This window comes from Carassius gibelio, chromosome B22 (genome assembly GCF_023724105.1).
Source record: "Carassius gibelio isolate Cgi1373 ecotype wild population from Czech Republic chromosome B22, carGib1.2-hapl.c, whole genome shotgun sequence".
NCBI classification, from domain to species: domain Eukaryota; kingdom Metazoa; phylum Chordata; class Actinopteri; order Cypriniformes; family Cyprinidae; genus Carassius; species Carassius gibelio.
In genome coordinates, this window is record NC_068417.1 from 30,077,905 (window position 1) to 30,094,532 (window position 16,628).

The 16,628-nt window shown below is 39.1% G+C and overlaps 1 protein-coding gene across 1 annotated transcript; it reads left to right on the forward strand.

Moving 5' to 3' along the window:
* Positions 1 to 4,467: 4,467 nt before the first annotated feature.
* On the forward strand, positions 4,468 to 13,507 carry LOC127988415 (calpain-2 catalytic subunit-like). The gene is made up of 21 exons (XM_052591169.1): positions 4,468 to 4,768; positions 5,671 to 5,740; positions 7,227 to 7,345; positions 7,576 to 7,709; positions 7,914 to 8,082; positions 9,566 to 9,649; positions 9,726 to 9,811; positions 9,882 to 9,956; positions 10,038 to 10,198; positions 10,289 to 10,458; positions 10,908 to 10,919; positions 11,353 to 11,564; positions 11,709 to 11,745; positions 11,882 to 11,947; positions 12,032 to 12,089; positions 12,209 to 12,273; positions 12,475 to 12,543; positions 12,733 to 12,811; positions 12,894 to 13,010; positions 13,137 to 13,195; positions 13,286 to 13,507. Exons 1-21 carry the CDS (start codon positions 4,532 to 4,534, stop codon positions 13,307 to 13,309), a joined length of 2,103 nt encoding a protein of 700 aa, XP_052447129.1. The 5' UTR covers positions 4,468 to 4,531; the 3' UTR covers positions 13,310 to 13,507.
* The last annotated feature ends 3,121 nt before the right edge of the window (positions 13,508 to 16,628 follow it).

Consider the following 16,628-nt stretch of genomic DNA (forward strand, 5'->3'; position numbering starts at 1 on the left):
ATATTTTTGGGACCGGGAAGTGCTAATGCGTTGGTGGAGGTGACAATATTCTGATGAGGATGAGTGGCATACAAGCTACCAAATTGTTCTTCCACAAGGTTATCGTAAAAAAGTTCTGAAGCATGAGAATGTTTTGTCTGGGCATCACAAAGACTTTCCAGCGGATTTCAAGGTACTTCTTTTGGCCCGGATTGAAGTCTGCAGTGTCAGGCTTTGTTCGCTCCTGTTGTGTTTGTCAGCTCTCAGATAAACCAAATCAGGTTATTTCTCCTGCTCCTTTGCAACCAATTCCTGTTGTGGGAGAGCCTTTTGAGAAACTCCTGATTGATTTGTGTGGGTCCATTGCCCAAGTCAAAGTCAGGTCATCAGTACATCCTAATGTTGATGTGTGCTGCGACACGATATCATGAGGCTGTCCTGATACGTACTCTTAAAGCAAAAGTAGTTGTTAAGGAGCTTGTAAAATTTTGCTCTACATTTGGATTGCCTAAGATTATCCAATCTGATAGAGGTACCAATTTTACCTCTCATGTGTTCAGGCAGGTATTACGAGAACTGGGGGTGAAACATCAACTGTCAAGTGCCTATCACCCTGAGTCCCAGGGGGCACTTGAAAGGTTTCACCAAACTTTAAAGTCCATGCTTCGTGCATACTGTCTTGATACAGGAAAAGACTGGGGAGAGGGATTTCCTTTACTCATGTTTGCAATTAGAGAGACCGTTCAAGAGTCACTGGGTTTTATTCCTGCAGAACTCATTTTTGGCCATACAGTTCGGGGACCACTGAAGTTGTTGAGTGAGCAGTTGCTGTCTAAGACCACTCCACCCATGTCAGTGTTAGACTATGTCAGTTCTTTTCGGGAACGTCTCCACAGGGCATTTGAAGTTGCAAAACAGCATCTTGTTAAAACACAGGCTAAAATGAAAGCTCATTATGATAAGCAAAGTGTAGTGCGTAATTTTCAACCTGGTGAAAAAGTGCTTGTCCTTCTTCCTGTTCCTGGCTCAGCTTTGCAAGCCAAATTTTCGGGCTCCTATGTTGTTCAGAGAAAGCTTGGTGACACAGACTATGTGATTAGTACCCCAGACCGTAAGAGGAAAAACCTGGTTGTGTCACATAAATGTTGAAAGCCTACGTGACCAGGTCGGTATCTCCAGAGTCAATACCAAAACCTGTATCGGTTTTGTCCACTAGTGTCAGGCAAGTGGTATATAATCCTGTAAATGATGGCTTAGCCGATAGTGACGTTCATGGCCTGACAATGCGCTTGAATAATTCCTCCATTTTGAGTGATTTGAAATCATATATCTGGTATCTTCCTAAAGAACAATGTGAGGACATTGTAAATCTGGTCCACAAGTATTCTACTTTATTTTCTTATGTGCCAACGCAGACTACAGTGTTGAAACATGATATCGATGTGGGCGAGTGTAGGCCAATCAAGCAACATCCATATCGGCTCAACCCAATGAAGCGTGAATTAATGAGAAAGAAGTAGAATATTTGTTACAACATGGTTTGGCCTTTCCCAGTCAAAGCCCATGGAGTTCACCCTGTATTTTAGTTCCAAAACCTGACTCAACTGTAAGATTTTGTACTGACTACCGTAGGGTTAATAATGTAACAAAACCAGACTCCTTCTCCCTGCCACGTATGGAGGATTGTGTAGATCGAGTAGGCTCTGCTCGTTACATTACCAAGCTTGATCTCCTAAAGGGGTATTGGCAGGTACCATTGACCCCACGGGCCTCTGAGATCTCTGCATTTGTCACCCCTGATAACTTCCTGCAATATTCCATTATGGCATTCGGGATGAGAAATGCCCCAGCAACTTTCCAACGGCTCATGCAGAGAGTTTTGTCAGGGGTGACCAATTGTGAGGTATATCTGGACGACTTGGTTATCTACTCAATGTCTTGTCAGGATCACGTAAATAACTTGAAACTAGTTTTCAAGAGGTTGGCTGAAGCATCATTGACCTTAAACTTGGCAAAGTGTGAATTTGCTAAAGCTATGGTCACTTATCTTGGTAAAGTGATTGGACAAGGGCAAGTTAAGCCAGTTGATGCCAAAGTGTATGCCAAAGTGCTGCAGGATGATGACTCTGGTGTTGAACACCCTGTAGCTTACTTCTCTAAAAAGTTTACGAAGAGTCAAAGAAGATATGTACTATAGAGAAAGAAGCACTATCTCTGTTGCTGGCACTTCAGCATTTTGAAGTATATGTTGGTGGAAGCTGTAATCCCATTAGGGTGTATACGGACCACAATCCCTTGTTTTTTTTGTCACGAATGTCCAACTCAAACCAGCATTTGATGAGGTGGTCGCTCATTGTACAGGAGTTCAATCTAGACATTCATTATAAGAAAGGAGTTGAAAATATTGTTGCTGATGCTCTGTCACGCGTTTATGATGGTGAAATTTAAGGGTATCCTGTCTTACGTTCTACAGACTAAGTTTTTGTATACATGTCTTCCCAACCACTAGGTGGCAGTCGTGGTTGTCCCCCCCCCCCCCCCCCCCCCATGCCTTAATTCTGTGCAGGTAAAGCCAGGTGAAGGAGATCTCTTGGAATGAAGGATGTTCATGTTTGGGGAGTGGCCTGTCGAAGTTTAAAAGCCTCATCGCGCTCAAGGGAGAGGAGCGCGTGGTTCTTTTGTTGTTTGGGGCTTTAGCTAACAGTTGGTTGTTTCTAAGCTTTACTGTTGTTCAGTTGTGAATCAGTGTAAAAACCTTTCTATTTAATTCCTTGCCTTGCTGTTAACTTGTCAACATTGTTACATTGATATAGACACTTATTTCTTTCTGTATTTATTTTGATACCAATTGTGGAAACATATCTTCTAATTTCAATATATACATACAAAAACGGGAAGTTCTAGGGAGTGGGTGCCCTCTTTTTATTATTTTTGAATCATTTTCTCCTGTTTAAAACTAGAGAGGGAGTAAGGGAATTATATTGTTGTTTAGTTACTTTTTATTTCTGTAAGGTAAGTGTAGACTTGGTCGCAATAGTTAGAGGCATTTTTTATTGTATTTTCTTTGGGATTTTCATCCACTCCTGAAGACTTAATACTTCCTTGTTTGTGTTACATCAAATAAATTGTTGTATCACAGTTATGTTGTTTATTTTATTTTTTTACTTCAATGTTGCTTTCCCCTATCCTAGACTGGGTGGATCGTAACACTATACCGATTCTCTTTTTTTTTTAATCTCTTTTATTAAGGAACAGTGGGGTTTGAGCCTGTGGGGAAGTTGAGCCACTTTGTTTCTAGGAAACATTAAAAAAAACATGACCACAAATATATGAAGAGTTATCAGTTTAAATGTTAAATGTTGAACTTTATTTTCTGCAAATTTTAGATCATTTTTAAAATGCCTTCAAAGTTGTGAACTGTATCTTAAAACTTTTACATAGTCATCCATCCATCCACTGGGGGCAAGTTGAGTCATGAGCCATATTTAAAGCCATATTCTGTAAGCAGTTTATCTCTGATCCAATGTGATTATTTCCAAGGATGCACCAAATGCTGAAATGTTTTTTCATGTTTAAGTTGAGCACATTAATTTAAGCATTACATAAAACCTACACAGCATAGGCCTAGCCATGATATATACACTGCTTTCTATTTAATGGGCTAGAATTCTACCTTAATTCTACAAATCGTAATGCTACTGTATGCATTTTAAAAACTTTGTGACAATAGTTTAAGAAGGGCCGTTTCCTGCTGTGTCATGACGATGTGCAAAACAAGAGCCATATAAATGGTTAACAGAGTTTAGAGCCTAAAAACATGACGAATGTGCAAGAGTCCGAATAACAAGGATGAACTGGAAGTTGAAGGTGATAGGAAGCACTGTAATAACGTTGAAGTCTGTGGTTTTGAATTTGAATGTTAAACCAGCACACACGGGTGTGTCTGGCCATGTCAACATAGCCTACTTTCATCATGTTTTTGCCAATTTAATTTTAATCAAACATTTATATGCAACTCAATTACAATTTCTTGCTTTTATATTTCAATGCATTTTGCAAATACAACTCCTGCCAGCATCAAGACATGAACCTACAACCTTTTGGGTTACAAGTCCAACTGTGTAACCATTAGGCCACAGCTGCCCCACTAATGGACTACATGTTCATTTTTCTTTTTTTTTTCTGTTTTAATGTAAATATATAATATGCATGTAAAAAGGTAAACAAATGAACACAATAAATATTCAACATTTAAAGAAAACTTATTTTCTTCCTTCATAGTATTTGCTTATAAATGTTGTTTCCTAAAGTAAAGTTTTTTTTATATATATATTTAAAACGTATCCACTATGAGCTTTAGATAATTGTATATTCATTATACATAGCTGGGTTGCATGATGTGTAAAACCAGGTTGAAAGCAACACCTGTTCCTGACTCCACCCCTCACTGCTTTACCATACAGCAGCTCTCACTTAAAAACCAGCATCAGTCTCACACAAACACATACACTACACAAGCTTGAGAGGAACTTGAGTACGACTACAGGGCAGCATGTCTAATATTGCTAAGGTTCTTTCTAGGAGGCAGGATAGAGGAGAAGGACTGGGAACAAATGAGAAGGCGATTCCCTACAACAAGCAAGACTACCAGACCCTGAAGCAGGAGTGTCTGGCGAAAAAAAGCCTGTTCTGTGACCAGACCTTCCCTGCTGAATCTGACTCCCTGGGATACAACGAACTCGGACGGTACTCCTTCAAGACCAAAGGAGTGCAGTGGAAGAGACCTAAGGTACTGCAGTGAGTGTTTGCTTTCTTCTGCACAGGTGGAGTTTAGGTAAATATTAAGGTGTGCTTTTGTGATCCTTGTATGTTTTATAGAATTCATTTCTACCTGAGAAAAATATTTAAATAACTTTTATTTCATCTATTTAATGTAAAAAAAAAGTTTTTAAATAGTGATGTTATTTAGAGAGCATAGTGAGGTTAATTCAAAGTAAAAAAAGTAATATCAATATTAATTATTAATTCAAACATTTTCATATTGTTTTTGTCATGCTTTTCATTATCATTAAACAATTCAATAATAATAATAATAATAATAAATTTAGCAAAAATAAAGTCAAATTAGACTTTACTGCAAGAAACACGTTTATGTCTCTTTTAAATAAGTTAAGGTTAGGAGTTTCAGTGATTAATACAACTATTCAATTAATTCTAGAATTGGTCAAATTGCAAATTTATGTTTAATCGCTGCCTTAAAATCTTAATAAACCGAAAGTGGTGCAAGGAGTCCACTAACCTGACAGAAAGTCAAGAGCAGAAAGTATATGATGAAAGAAAGAATGATAAATAGTAATTTAGATGAGAATCAAAACATGCATTTTTTATGTGCATGCATGTGAATATATGTTATATTCTCACTATGGTAACTGACGGCTGCTCAGTTTTCTCTTTAGGTGTGAGAATGATCTTGAGTATGTTGATACATACAACATACAACAATCAATGCTTTTTAACAGTTTTTTTCTTTTCTTTTATGAATACACAAGCCACAGCAGCACACTAGATCAACTGAAACTTTTATATGCGTTGTTTGCTAAGAGCAATTACAAGCTATTGTCATTTAAGTGTACTTTTACATAACGTAACATTATCACCTCTAATTTGTCCTCACATTGTCCCTTTTTAAAGGAGCTCTGCTCAAACCCTGAGTTCATTGTGGACGGCGCCAATCGGACAGACATCTGCCAAGGAGCTTTAGGTGAGGAACAAGTCTTTTGTCAGAATGATGTCCGGGTATGTTATCTTAAACTACTTACGAATTCCACTAACAAATACAGGTTAAGTCAGTATCCCTGAAGTGCAGCATTAAAAAAAACTGATAAATATGGAATTTCAGGATTTTTTCCATGCATTACTCTATTAAATGCGGTGTTTAGTTAGCTCTATCTGCTGGTGTGTCTGCTTTATGTTGACATGAGTAAACTGTCCTCCACCCCAAACCCACACAGACTCATATTGTGCAGTGCAAATGACCATGACACAACAAATATAACCACTAGATAAGCAATTGTGTCATATATGTGACTTATATGATACTCAATTTCTCAAAAACACAATAAATAACAGTTAGTTTTAACATTTAATAAAAACACTGCCCAGTTAAAATGATACATGAAGTTCCAAAAGCAATGGATTGAACTCAGTTAAAACTGAAGTGATATGTCTCAGTGCCTCCTTCAGTTTTCTTCATCCGTTTTGGTAAAAAGCACAAAGTAGAAAGCATACAAAGTAAGAGGTATCATTTACTCTTAAAAACATTTACGGTTCCGTGCGAAACTTCTAACATCCGTGCAATTTTGTTATTCGACAAAATGTTATTTTTCACAAAAAGAAGAATAAAGCAATAAGCCGCAAGAAGCCGTGGTTTACAGTGAATTTATAACAGCTAAGGGGCGTTGTTAGGCACAACGCGAAGCACTGAGTCACTGTAAACTATAAACCATAGCTTCACATGGCTTATTGCTTTTATAAAATGGTTATTCCATATACAGTATATAGTAAGGTTTCACAGAATAAAACAGAGCAAAAAAAGTTTAATGATATAAAAAAAACAGTATTCTTCCACTAAACAATGTAGTTCCTCAGAAACAGTTGTGATACCAACAAAGTGGTAACTGAGCAACACACAGAAGTAAACAACGTTGTATGTTTGTAGTGTAATTTACAACAGCTTCTAACGTGACTCAACCAATCAGAATCAAGGACAAGAACTATCCGTTTTATAAATGGTTATTTTATGGAGTCACTGTGAAAGCACCCTTTTGCAACTTTTTTTGGTATGTTCATGTCCATAGCACAAATAAGCTCAAGTTTTCGTGGTAAGTGGATAAGTGTACAAAGTATGAACAACAATAATAGTGATGCTTGCTTTTGCAACCGCTAATTAAAGTTACCTCACAATGCAAGAGCATTTCCTGTGTTGTGGAAAAACATATTGTGAGATATGGGAGTGGTTAAAATCCTATAGCTTGAAGGTAAGCTTACAGGTTGTAGGTTCTAACCCCACAGTGGGCCAACCATCATCATTGAACAAGATGTATATGCGCAGGATCCTCTTTGAGCAAAACATGGAAGCCTAGGTTGATCCTTGAGGACTATATCTGTAACACGTGAACTGGAAGACAGTTTGCATCAAACAATGAGCTCAATGCGGAAGTATCTAATGACATTTGATTCATTGGCAGGTGACTGTTGGTTGCTGGCGGCTATTGCCTCTTTGACTCTTGACAATGCAATTCTGGAACGTGTAGTTCCTCCAGGACAGAGTTTTATAGAGGACTATGCCGGCATCTTTCACTTTCAGGTCAGAACATTCAGTGCATGGGATCGAAATGTCTGAGACACCACTAAAGATCTAGGATTTGAAACCTGGAAGAATAGTTCAGAAAAAAAAAATCCAAAATTAGTTTCACTAGTGGTCTCAGACTTTTGGATCTCATGTAAATATTAATTGCAAAACACAACCCTATTAGCATTCCAATGATGAATTAAGGGGACACTGTCTGAGTGATTGTTGTTGTTGGCATCTCTCAGTTTTGGCAGTATGGTGAATGGGTGGATGTTGTCATTGATGACCGGCTGCCCACTAGAGACGGGAAGCTGTTGTTTGTTCATTCAGCTGAGGGCTCTGAGTTCTGGAGCGCCCTGTTGGAAAAGGCCTATGCAAAGTAAGTGTATGTCTTTATTCATCATAAATTACCTGCTTCTACTAACCCGAACTGTAATGCTGAACATCAAGATATTGAGTCATCTGAAACCATTGGTAAACACTGTATCAAACCACTGCCTACAAAACACACAATGTTCATATAACATGTCACATATCAATGACATGACCAGCCGGTGGCGCTGATTATTCCCATATTTTGAAGGCTCAATGGCTCATATGAAGCTCTGTCGGGAGGTTCAACCACTGAGGGCTTCGAGGATTTCACTGGAGGCATCTCTGAGAACCACGAGTTGAGCAAAGCTCCTCCATACCTGTTTAAGCTCATGCAGAAAGCACTGACGCTGGGATCATTACTGGGCTGCTCCATTGATGTGAGTCACACTCCATTTCTGTTGTTTCACATCATTTAAACTTACAGCTGCGGTCTGTGGTATAATTAATAAATATGGTCGAAACACCTAAGCTTCTACATTATTTACGAAGATTCCGGATAGCAGTTTCCTTGTGAAACTGAACAATTTGCTTGTGCTTTGTGGGTGTTTTGCAGGCGACTTGCAAAGAACACTTGCCACATATGCAAATGGGTTGGACTCACCCATATTTAAAGAAGGATTTTGTGTCTGGAAATATCAAATATTAGCTCACTTGTGGCTCAAACTAAATACCAGGAGTTTCAAGTGTGACTAATATTATTATTCCTTTAATACATAATAGGATAAACATTTAGGCTAATACTGATTATTTTTTCATACTTTGAAGCTGATAACCACTGTGTTGTTTAATATAAAGTATATCACACACACACACACACACACACTACTACTACTACTACTACTACTAGAGGTGGGTTATTTGACCAAAATCTTATTTCATGGTATTAGAAATTTAATTCCACTATTATAACAATTTATCTTGATATAGCTATTTTTAATTAATTTTAATTGTAATAGCTTTTTTTATTATTAAAAATAAGAACAAATAAACAAATTACAATCACAACAGAACAAAAATACAAGTTGAACTTGTTTTTCAGCTACAGTATGTTTATTTAACATCTAGTAAGTAATGTACCACAGAAAGGAAACAGATCTGCTCATGCGCAAGCAACTAGACGGCATTTTTCTGTCACATACCATGACTGTCCATTATGATATGTAGGCATTTTTATATTAATGTAGCATATACAATAATAATCTTTTAAATTGTAATCCTTTAATTTTTAATATTTGACGTTTGTCTGCACGTCGTCCCTGTGTGTGTAATGCATTGCGGACCTGCCTATAGGCACATATTACTAACAAGCTCTTTAAACAACAAAAGAAACTGCTGTGCACTTGACTTAAGGCCAGGTTTTAGTTGGTCACTGGCACAATCTATTTCAGTTGCTTTAAAATAGTAACGCCCCAGCAATGCACCTGAACACACTTCATTTTCAGACCAGCACGCCCAGGGCACACAATTGGGCGCAAATGCATTTGCTATTTAAACAACATGGCAAAGGAAGAGAAAATGATAACTGCATCGGGCTGAAACTAGCAAAAAACACTTAATGACGCCACATTAAGCTGGGTGTTTGATATGGACCCAAGTCTGGTTCTGGATCCATCCGAAATGAGGACGCAGCAATGAATTGTGTTTGTTTTATTGTTTAAATTTTATTTGAATGTTCGCCGGTTCCCACCAACTTTGTCCTTAGTCCACAACGACTATGAAGGTTTTTATAGCGTTACATATAGTAAAAACCATAATATTGTGAAACATTAATTTTTAAAATAACTGTTATATTTGAATTGTTTTAGACCGCTATATATTTGTGTGATGTAAAGCTGATTTTTTTGCATAATCATTGATCAGATTACCAGTTCGTATGAGACAGAAGCGGTCACAAGTCTGAAGCTGGTGAAGGGTCATGCCTACTCCGTCACGGGCGCAGAAGAGGTCAGAAACTGGCACTGAAATGTGGATTTGATAGGAAAACACAAAGGAGCCCTAATGGCTGTCATCTTTCTTACAGGTTCATTCCAACGGCCGTCTGGTTCAGCTGGTGCGTATCAGAAACCCGTGGGGTCAGGTGGAGTGGACGGGCCCTTGGAGTGACAAGTGAGTTTCCATAAACAGATCTTACTCCTTTAACATCAGTCCTGTCAAATATTTCCAATGTCTTCTTCAGTTCCAAAGAGTGGAACAGTGTCCAACCAGAAGATAAAGCTAAACTGGATTATTCGGGTGAAGATGGAGAGTTCTGGTAAGAGAATTTGAGCTTTTAACCCTCAACAACGTAACAAATATGTTGTCGAATACTGACAAATCTCCCTTGTCCTGTCAGGATGGCATATTCAGACTTCATACAGCAGTTCTCGAAGTTGGAGATCTGTAATCTGACTCCAGACACTCTTTCCAGCGAAGACGCGAGCCGCTGGAACTACAGCCAGTTTGAAGGCAACTGGAGGGTGGGATCCACCGCAGGGGGTTGCAGGAACAACCCAGGTAAATTGGGTTGCAACTGCAATGTGTTTGAAACTAAGGTTGTTTAGGCGTTTTTTTTTTTTGATCCACCGTTTGGTTCTTCCTCTCCAGCTACATTCTGCTCAAACCCTCAGTTTTTGATCAAGCTGGATGAAGAAGATGATGATCCTCATGATGGAGAGGACGGCTGCACGGTCCTAGTGGGTCTGATGCAGAAAGATGGTCGTAAAGACAAACGGTTTGGACGAGACCTGAACACCATTGGCTTCGCAATCTATAGGGTAACTATTAATATAGCAGACAACATTACTATAAACACCACAACCAGCAGAACCACCTAATCACATAATATTATTTTCTAGAGGTGCCCCCCCCCCATTCATTTACTCCAATTTCTTTAAAGACAATAAAGAGTCCTTAACTAAACCAACCTGCTCCAAAGTGAATCAAACATTTCAAACTTTCATTTAAAGCTGTTCATGGGTAGAGTAGTTCTTCACCTGGAGTTTGGAAAGATTTTTTCCCTTGAATAAAGTTAAAATATCAATGAATTGCCTCTCTTCAAATGTTAAAATAATGTTTTACTTCCAGAACGCAACTGTTGCCCTTTATTCAACACACTTTTCCAGTGACATAACCATCGACGTTACCTCTAAATAATATAATATTTGTGTGGTGAATTGTATGAATGTGAACACTGAATTGTACAATATTCTTTGGTGTTTTTCAGGTTCCAGATGAGGTGTGTATGAGCTCAACATGTTTTGCACATAAGAGTAACTGAACACCACAAACGTAACCAGTTGTTCTTCAACTTTTATGATAGGCTACTATGGAGACTCTAAAGAGACATGGTGGTTAAAGAAAAAAGGAAGAAAAACTATATTTCAGTGCTTTTTGCGTTCCCCTAAGAAGCTTTGCATTCATTTGCAAAACTTTTGTGCTGGAAATAATATGAGATGGGATTATAATGAAACGTTTTTCAAGGAACGCAATCCTTCTGTAAGAGAACTTGTGCGTGCACACAATTGTTTTGCAAGAAAATGCTAAGAAATTTGGCGTGTGAACACTAACGCATTCAAATTTAATCTTTCCTCCTATTTTTTTCTATCATGTCGCTTTGGGGCGCCACATAATACATAGAAAATTTTCATGCATCTGTGTTTGTGTTGCAGTTCAGGGGTCGCAATAACATTACACTCGGTCCTGATGTCCTGCTGCGTCAGCGCTCCATTGCAGGAAGCAACACCTTCATCAACCTGCGAGAGGTGAGCGAGCGCTTCAAACTGCCTCCGGGTGAATACGTCATCATCCCCTCCACCTTTGAGCCACATCGCAAGGGTAGCTTCATACTGCGTGTGTTCACAGAGAAAGAGGCTCCTGCCAGGTTCGTCCCGAGTGATTTTAGTTTATTTCAACATTTGTATGGTTGCTATCTGTTTGTCTGAACAATAAATCATGACTGTACACTGAACATTCTTGTATTTGCACCCAAATGCATGATGGATGTTTCTGACTCTGGTCCCTGCAGCCAGATGGATACGGAGATCAGTGCCGATGTGAAAAAGGTGAATTTTTCGTTTACACACATAGTGTGTACTATTTTGCTTTATAAGAAAAACGTTTCTGTAAATTCAGATGTACCCCATATAGAATCAATATTACTTTTCTTTAATGAATTTCAATATTTTATCTTTTTCCCAGCAATACATATCCGAGAGTGATGTGGACCCACATTTCAAACACCTTTTCAATCAGATGGCTGGAAATGTAAGTCGCATGGCTGGTCATTTTTTAATTTTGGGTTGATATCATTTTTTACCTAGTATACATGATCTTGTCTTCAATCTGCAGGACTCAGAGGTGTCTGTGTTTGAACTACAGCAGATCCTTGACAGTGTTACCTCGAAACGTAGGGAAAAAAAAACTTCCTCGGTTTTATTCACATTTCTTTAAATATAGGCTATATAATTGAATGGTTAAACATTCTGTACTGGTCATTTTCTAAATGTTTTGTGGTATATCACACAGGCACTGATGTGAAGATGGATGGATTTAGCATGGAAACCTGTCGCCACATTATCAGCCTGCTAGATGTATCCTTACCTCACTGGATCACATGAATGAACACTACATGGATTAATGCAGAGATTTTTCTTTTTGTCAGCCAAACCCCTTAAATATTAACTTAAAGCCCCCCAGGGAGTTTAAGTTAATATTTGTAATAATTTCACTGTACAAAAACAGCAACCAAATTACACACAGTTACCCTCCTATAACCCTTGACCTTGGTCCAGAAAGATGGCAGCGGCAAACTCGGCCTCGTGGAGTTTCATATACTGTGGATAAAGATCCAGAAATATTTGGTATAATATATATTTTGGTGTAAATCAAAGATGAACATCTGTAATATCAGCTGATAATCAATATGGTACAATCTATTGTGCATTCCTACCATAGAGCAACAACTTTGTGGGCACTAAAGTTCTTCAAATTCTTCATTGTATTTAGTGATGTTAAATAGTTAATGTTTATCTTCTGTCATTCCACTCCAGGAGGTTTTTAAGAAGCATGATACAGACAACTCGGGCACTATGAGTTCCCATGAGATGAGAGATGCTGTCAAAGAAGCAGGTAATGAAGACAATATAGTCATTCATTTCTTCAAAAAGTGGTCATAATCAGTGCATTAATGGTTGTATTTGCTTTTTCACAGGGTTCCAGCTGAACAATGAGGTACTTGAGGTGATAATCTCACGTTACGCCAATCAGCAGTACGCCGTTGACTTTGATTCTTTTGTTGGCTGTCTGATTCACCTGGAAATGCTCTTCAGTAAGTTTTCCGGAAGATTATCCAGTTTAATGTTTTCAATTACTGGAAATAAATGGCTCCGAATAGGAATTATAAAAATGTGTTAATGCTGATTTACTGTAACATGTTCATTTGTTCTCTATGCAGAAATATTTAAAACGTTCGATAAGAAGGACACTGGGAAAATCGAGCTGGATATCCTGCAGGTGACTCACAAGTGTGAACGTGGATTATGATTTATGTATGTTCTCATTTTAGTGTTTTCATTTACAAATGTGTGTGTGTGTGTTTTGCAGTGGTTGTGCTTGGCCCTGAATTGAAAATCCACTTAGCCTACCTTGCACCAGACCTGCACTAGAAGTCCATTCATTTCCTGCTATTAAAATGAAGATGGTGCATTAGACCTGGAATACCAATAAGTAAAATCAGCCAAAGACGGGCAAATAACGTTGGTATTGCTTACAGAATGCAATTTGTTTATGGTGCTCATCAGCTGAAAATAAAACCATTCACAGATACCTCATGACTGTTTTTTAACTGATTCATGCTCATTAGAATAATAAAGAACTATAAAGTGTGTTTATTATTACAATAAAATAATAATAATGATAACAATAACCAACATAGTAGGCCTAGACTACAAGTGTGCAAACCTCCAGCAGCGTAAAAGAAACATTAAAAAATTTTACATAAATAATGGCCACTGAATATAGGGAATACTAACCGAATTTACACGGTCTTCCAGCCAGTATGGATCTTAGTAGGCTACACAAGGAAGGACAGGATTTGACACAACCTGTTTTTTAAGGTTTGCGTCATTTTACGTCTTGAGTTGGAGATGCGTTTTCTCTTGTTTAGTGGTGTCAAACATGTCAGCCCGATCAGAAGCAACATATAAATCACACGATATTAAAGAGACAGCTCGCACAGTGTAATTCACATCAAAATAAATTCAAAATAAAGTATATTGTTTGCACATATACATTAAAGGCAAGATGACTAAACTAATAAAAGAGTACAAGTATAGAACTGGAATTTCTTTATGTCTGTCTAAATATCATTTAGTAATTGCAATGTCTTCTGATCCTTTCCCAAGGAAGGTGTGCTAAATACTGATTAATGTAAAATAAAAATACTATGCATATTTATATATTTTGTATTATGGAGTGACACTTTCATTCTATACCCCTCTGAATATATAGCTAATGGTAAATATTACTCAGCAGTGATCAGCAATAGTCATAGGCTATAGCCTTTATTATAAAGTATAGTCTTGGAGGTAAGAAGAGGACTTTCCTTCATCTGAAATGTTCCGTTGAAAAAACGTTTTGCATCAGTTTGTCGAGACTGAACGCAGCCCTGATAAATACGTTTGAGGATTGAGATGACCATAGAATCATTTTCAGCTGTTAACCGCAATCATGATCACGTCTGTAAAGTGTTTAGAATTTTAAAAAAAGCGATGCGCGGTTCGCTAATGAATCACTCATTTGCGTCGGTTCTTTTCAATTAACAGTTGTTAAACCGATTAGCACAGTGGTTTGCTATAGGTCACTTTGATGCTCTGGTGACGTCACCGTATGGGAACACCCCTTGGTGTGACTAATGTCTAAAGCCCTGTACCATCCCGCCTATTTTAGTGGCCAAATGGCGCTTGGCACTGACCTACGCATGCGTTCACATAGTATACCTGAGTGCTGTGTGCTATTTTGCTCAGATTTAATTTCCTTCAGGAAAGTGAGTTTTCTGTGCCATAGGAAAGCAAATCAGCAGAATTGCTTTTAACAAACAATGTTTTGCCAACCATGGCTTCGGACTCAGAGGATGTTCTGGCCGAGACATGCATTTCTTTCCCTCCAAACGGACAGGAGAAATGCACCTTCCCTTCCTACAGTCAGCTGTTGGATGTGGTTACCGGCACGTTGGATAAACTGGCTCTGGATTGGGAAGTGGATGCGGCCCAAAAAGGCCAATCCCTATCTAAACTTCACAACCGTTTTTTTAACTAATCGTGTACCTGCCCAGCCCCGTAAGCCACTGCCCTTCTTCCCAGACCTCCACCAATGGGTTTCGAGGTCCTGGAAGCAGTCTTAATCAGCAAGCATCACAAACGTCGCAGGTTTTCCCTACATTGCTGACATGGCGGACCTCGGTTTTACAACGAGGCCGCCAGTGGACAACACTCTAGCCCAGTGGTTCTCAACCTTTTTTTTTTCAGCGGGCCGCACTATGATCCAGTGCAAGTCTCGCGGGCCACAAGCATATAATTTACATATTACATCACCAATACAAACTAACCTGATTTATAATATTATATCTTAAATATTATGATATCTAATCTATTACATTCATTTAAATAAATAAATAATTCTACTCTCCATAAATAAAGCACCTGATGTTGTCGGGAGATAACCAATTCTTGTGAGATTCAGCTCGAAAGGAGTAACAGCACAAAGAAGTTGCAATTGTAAAGCCTGTGTTATACTTTCCACATGAGCAATCCGGACGGGTACACGGCCAGCACGGACGTAGACTTCAATTTATACTTCTGAATGCGCAGGCTGATGGTTCGCTCTGCAACAAACATGTTAACAAACAATTGCCCAGAATTATTGCACATCGCTGTCTTTATATTAATTTATTGATGGATTGCACAGGTTCGCGTAGCAATGAGCTTCTTCACACTGCCTCCACATGTGCAATTGTGCTTTTGAAGCCTACTTACCACGCGCACCTGTCCACTGGCCGGCATACGTGGTTCTCTCCCTCCGAGCGGACAGGAGAAACGCGCCTCCCCTTCCTCTGTGTGCTATTTATGTGGCTATCTGCGTGGTGGATAAACTACCCTTCTCAAGGACCTCCACCAAGAGGTTTCTAGGTCCTGGAAGCAGCCTTAATCAGCGCATATCACGAACTCCGTGGGTTTCGCCACTATTAAGTGACATGGCGGACTGCTATTACACAGCGATGCCGTTTGACTACCTCTCTAGCTGAATGGATTGTGCTGAACTCCGCCGCGGCCTAAGTCTCGTCGAAGACCTATCGAGTCGTGTCTAATTTTGGCAAATTTTATTCTCTTTATGGCAGTTCTTAACGAGAAGCCTCTCGTTCTTAACCCCCATGCTCTAACATTGACTGTCTCGCAGCACAGGCACTTCGAGCGTCATTGAACTGAGCTGTTATTTGAGCGCCCCTCAGACACTGCACAATTCAGTCTTCAGAGTTTGAGGAACGGCATAAGAGACTGGCGAATATGGCCAGTTTATGACGGCTCACACAGCTGCCGCGTTCTCGCTAGCGGCGTGGCCCGATGTTTATCTTGTTGGATTAAATCCTGCCGTGGACACGCTTCAGGATTATACACAATGAAACGCAGCGAGTTTGACGCATGCGCTTTCCTTCAATGTTTGCCAGGGTCTGTGCCCTCCACTAGAGAGTGCTGTTGGACTGCTAATGCACATCCAACCCTCTCACTGCAGTCCCCACGCTCTAACATTGACTGTCTCGCAGCAAAGGCACCTCGAGCATCATTGGATTGAGCTATCATTTGAGCGCCCCCCCTCAGACACTCTGCACAATCCAGCCTTCAGAGTTTGAGGGACGGCACAAAAGGCTGGCAAAGATGGCCAGTTTATGACG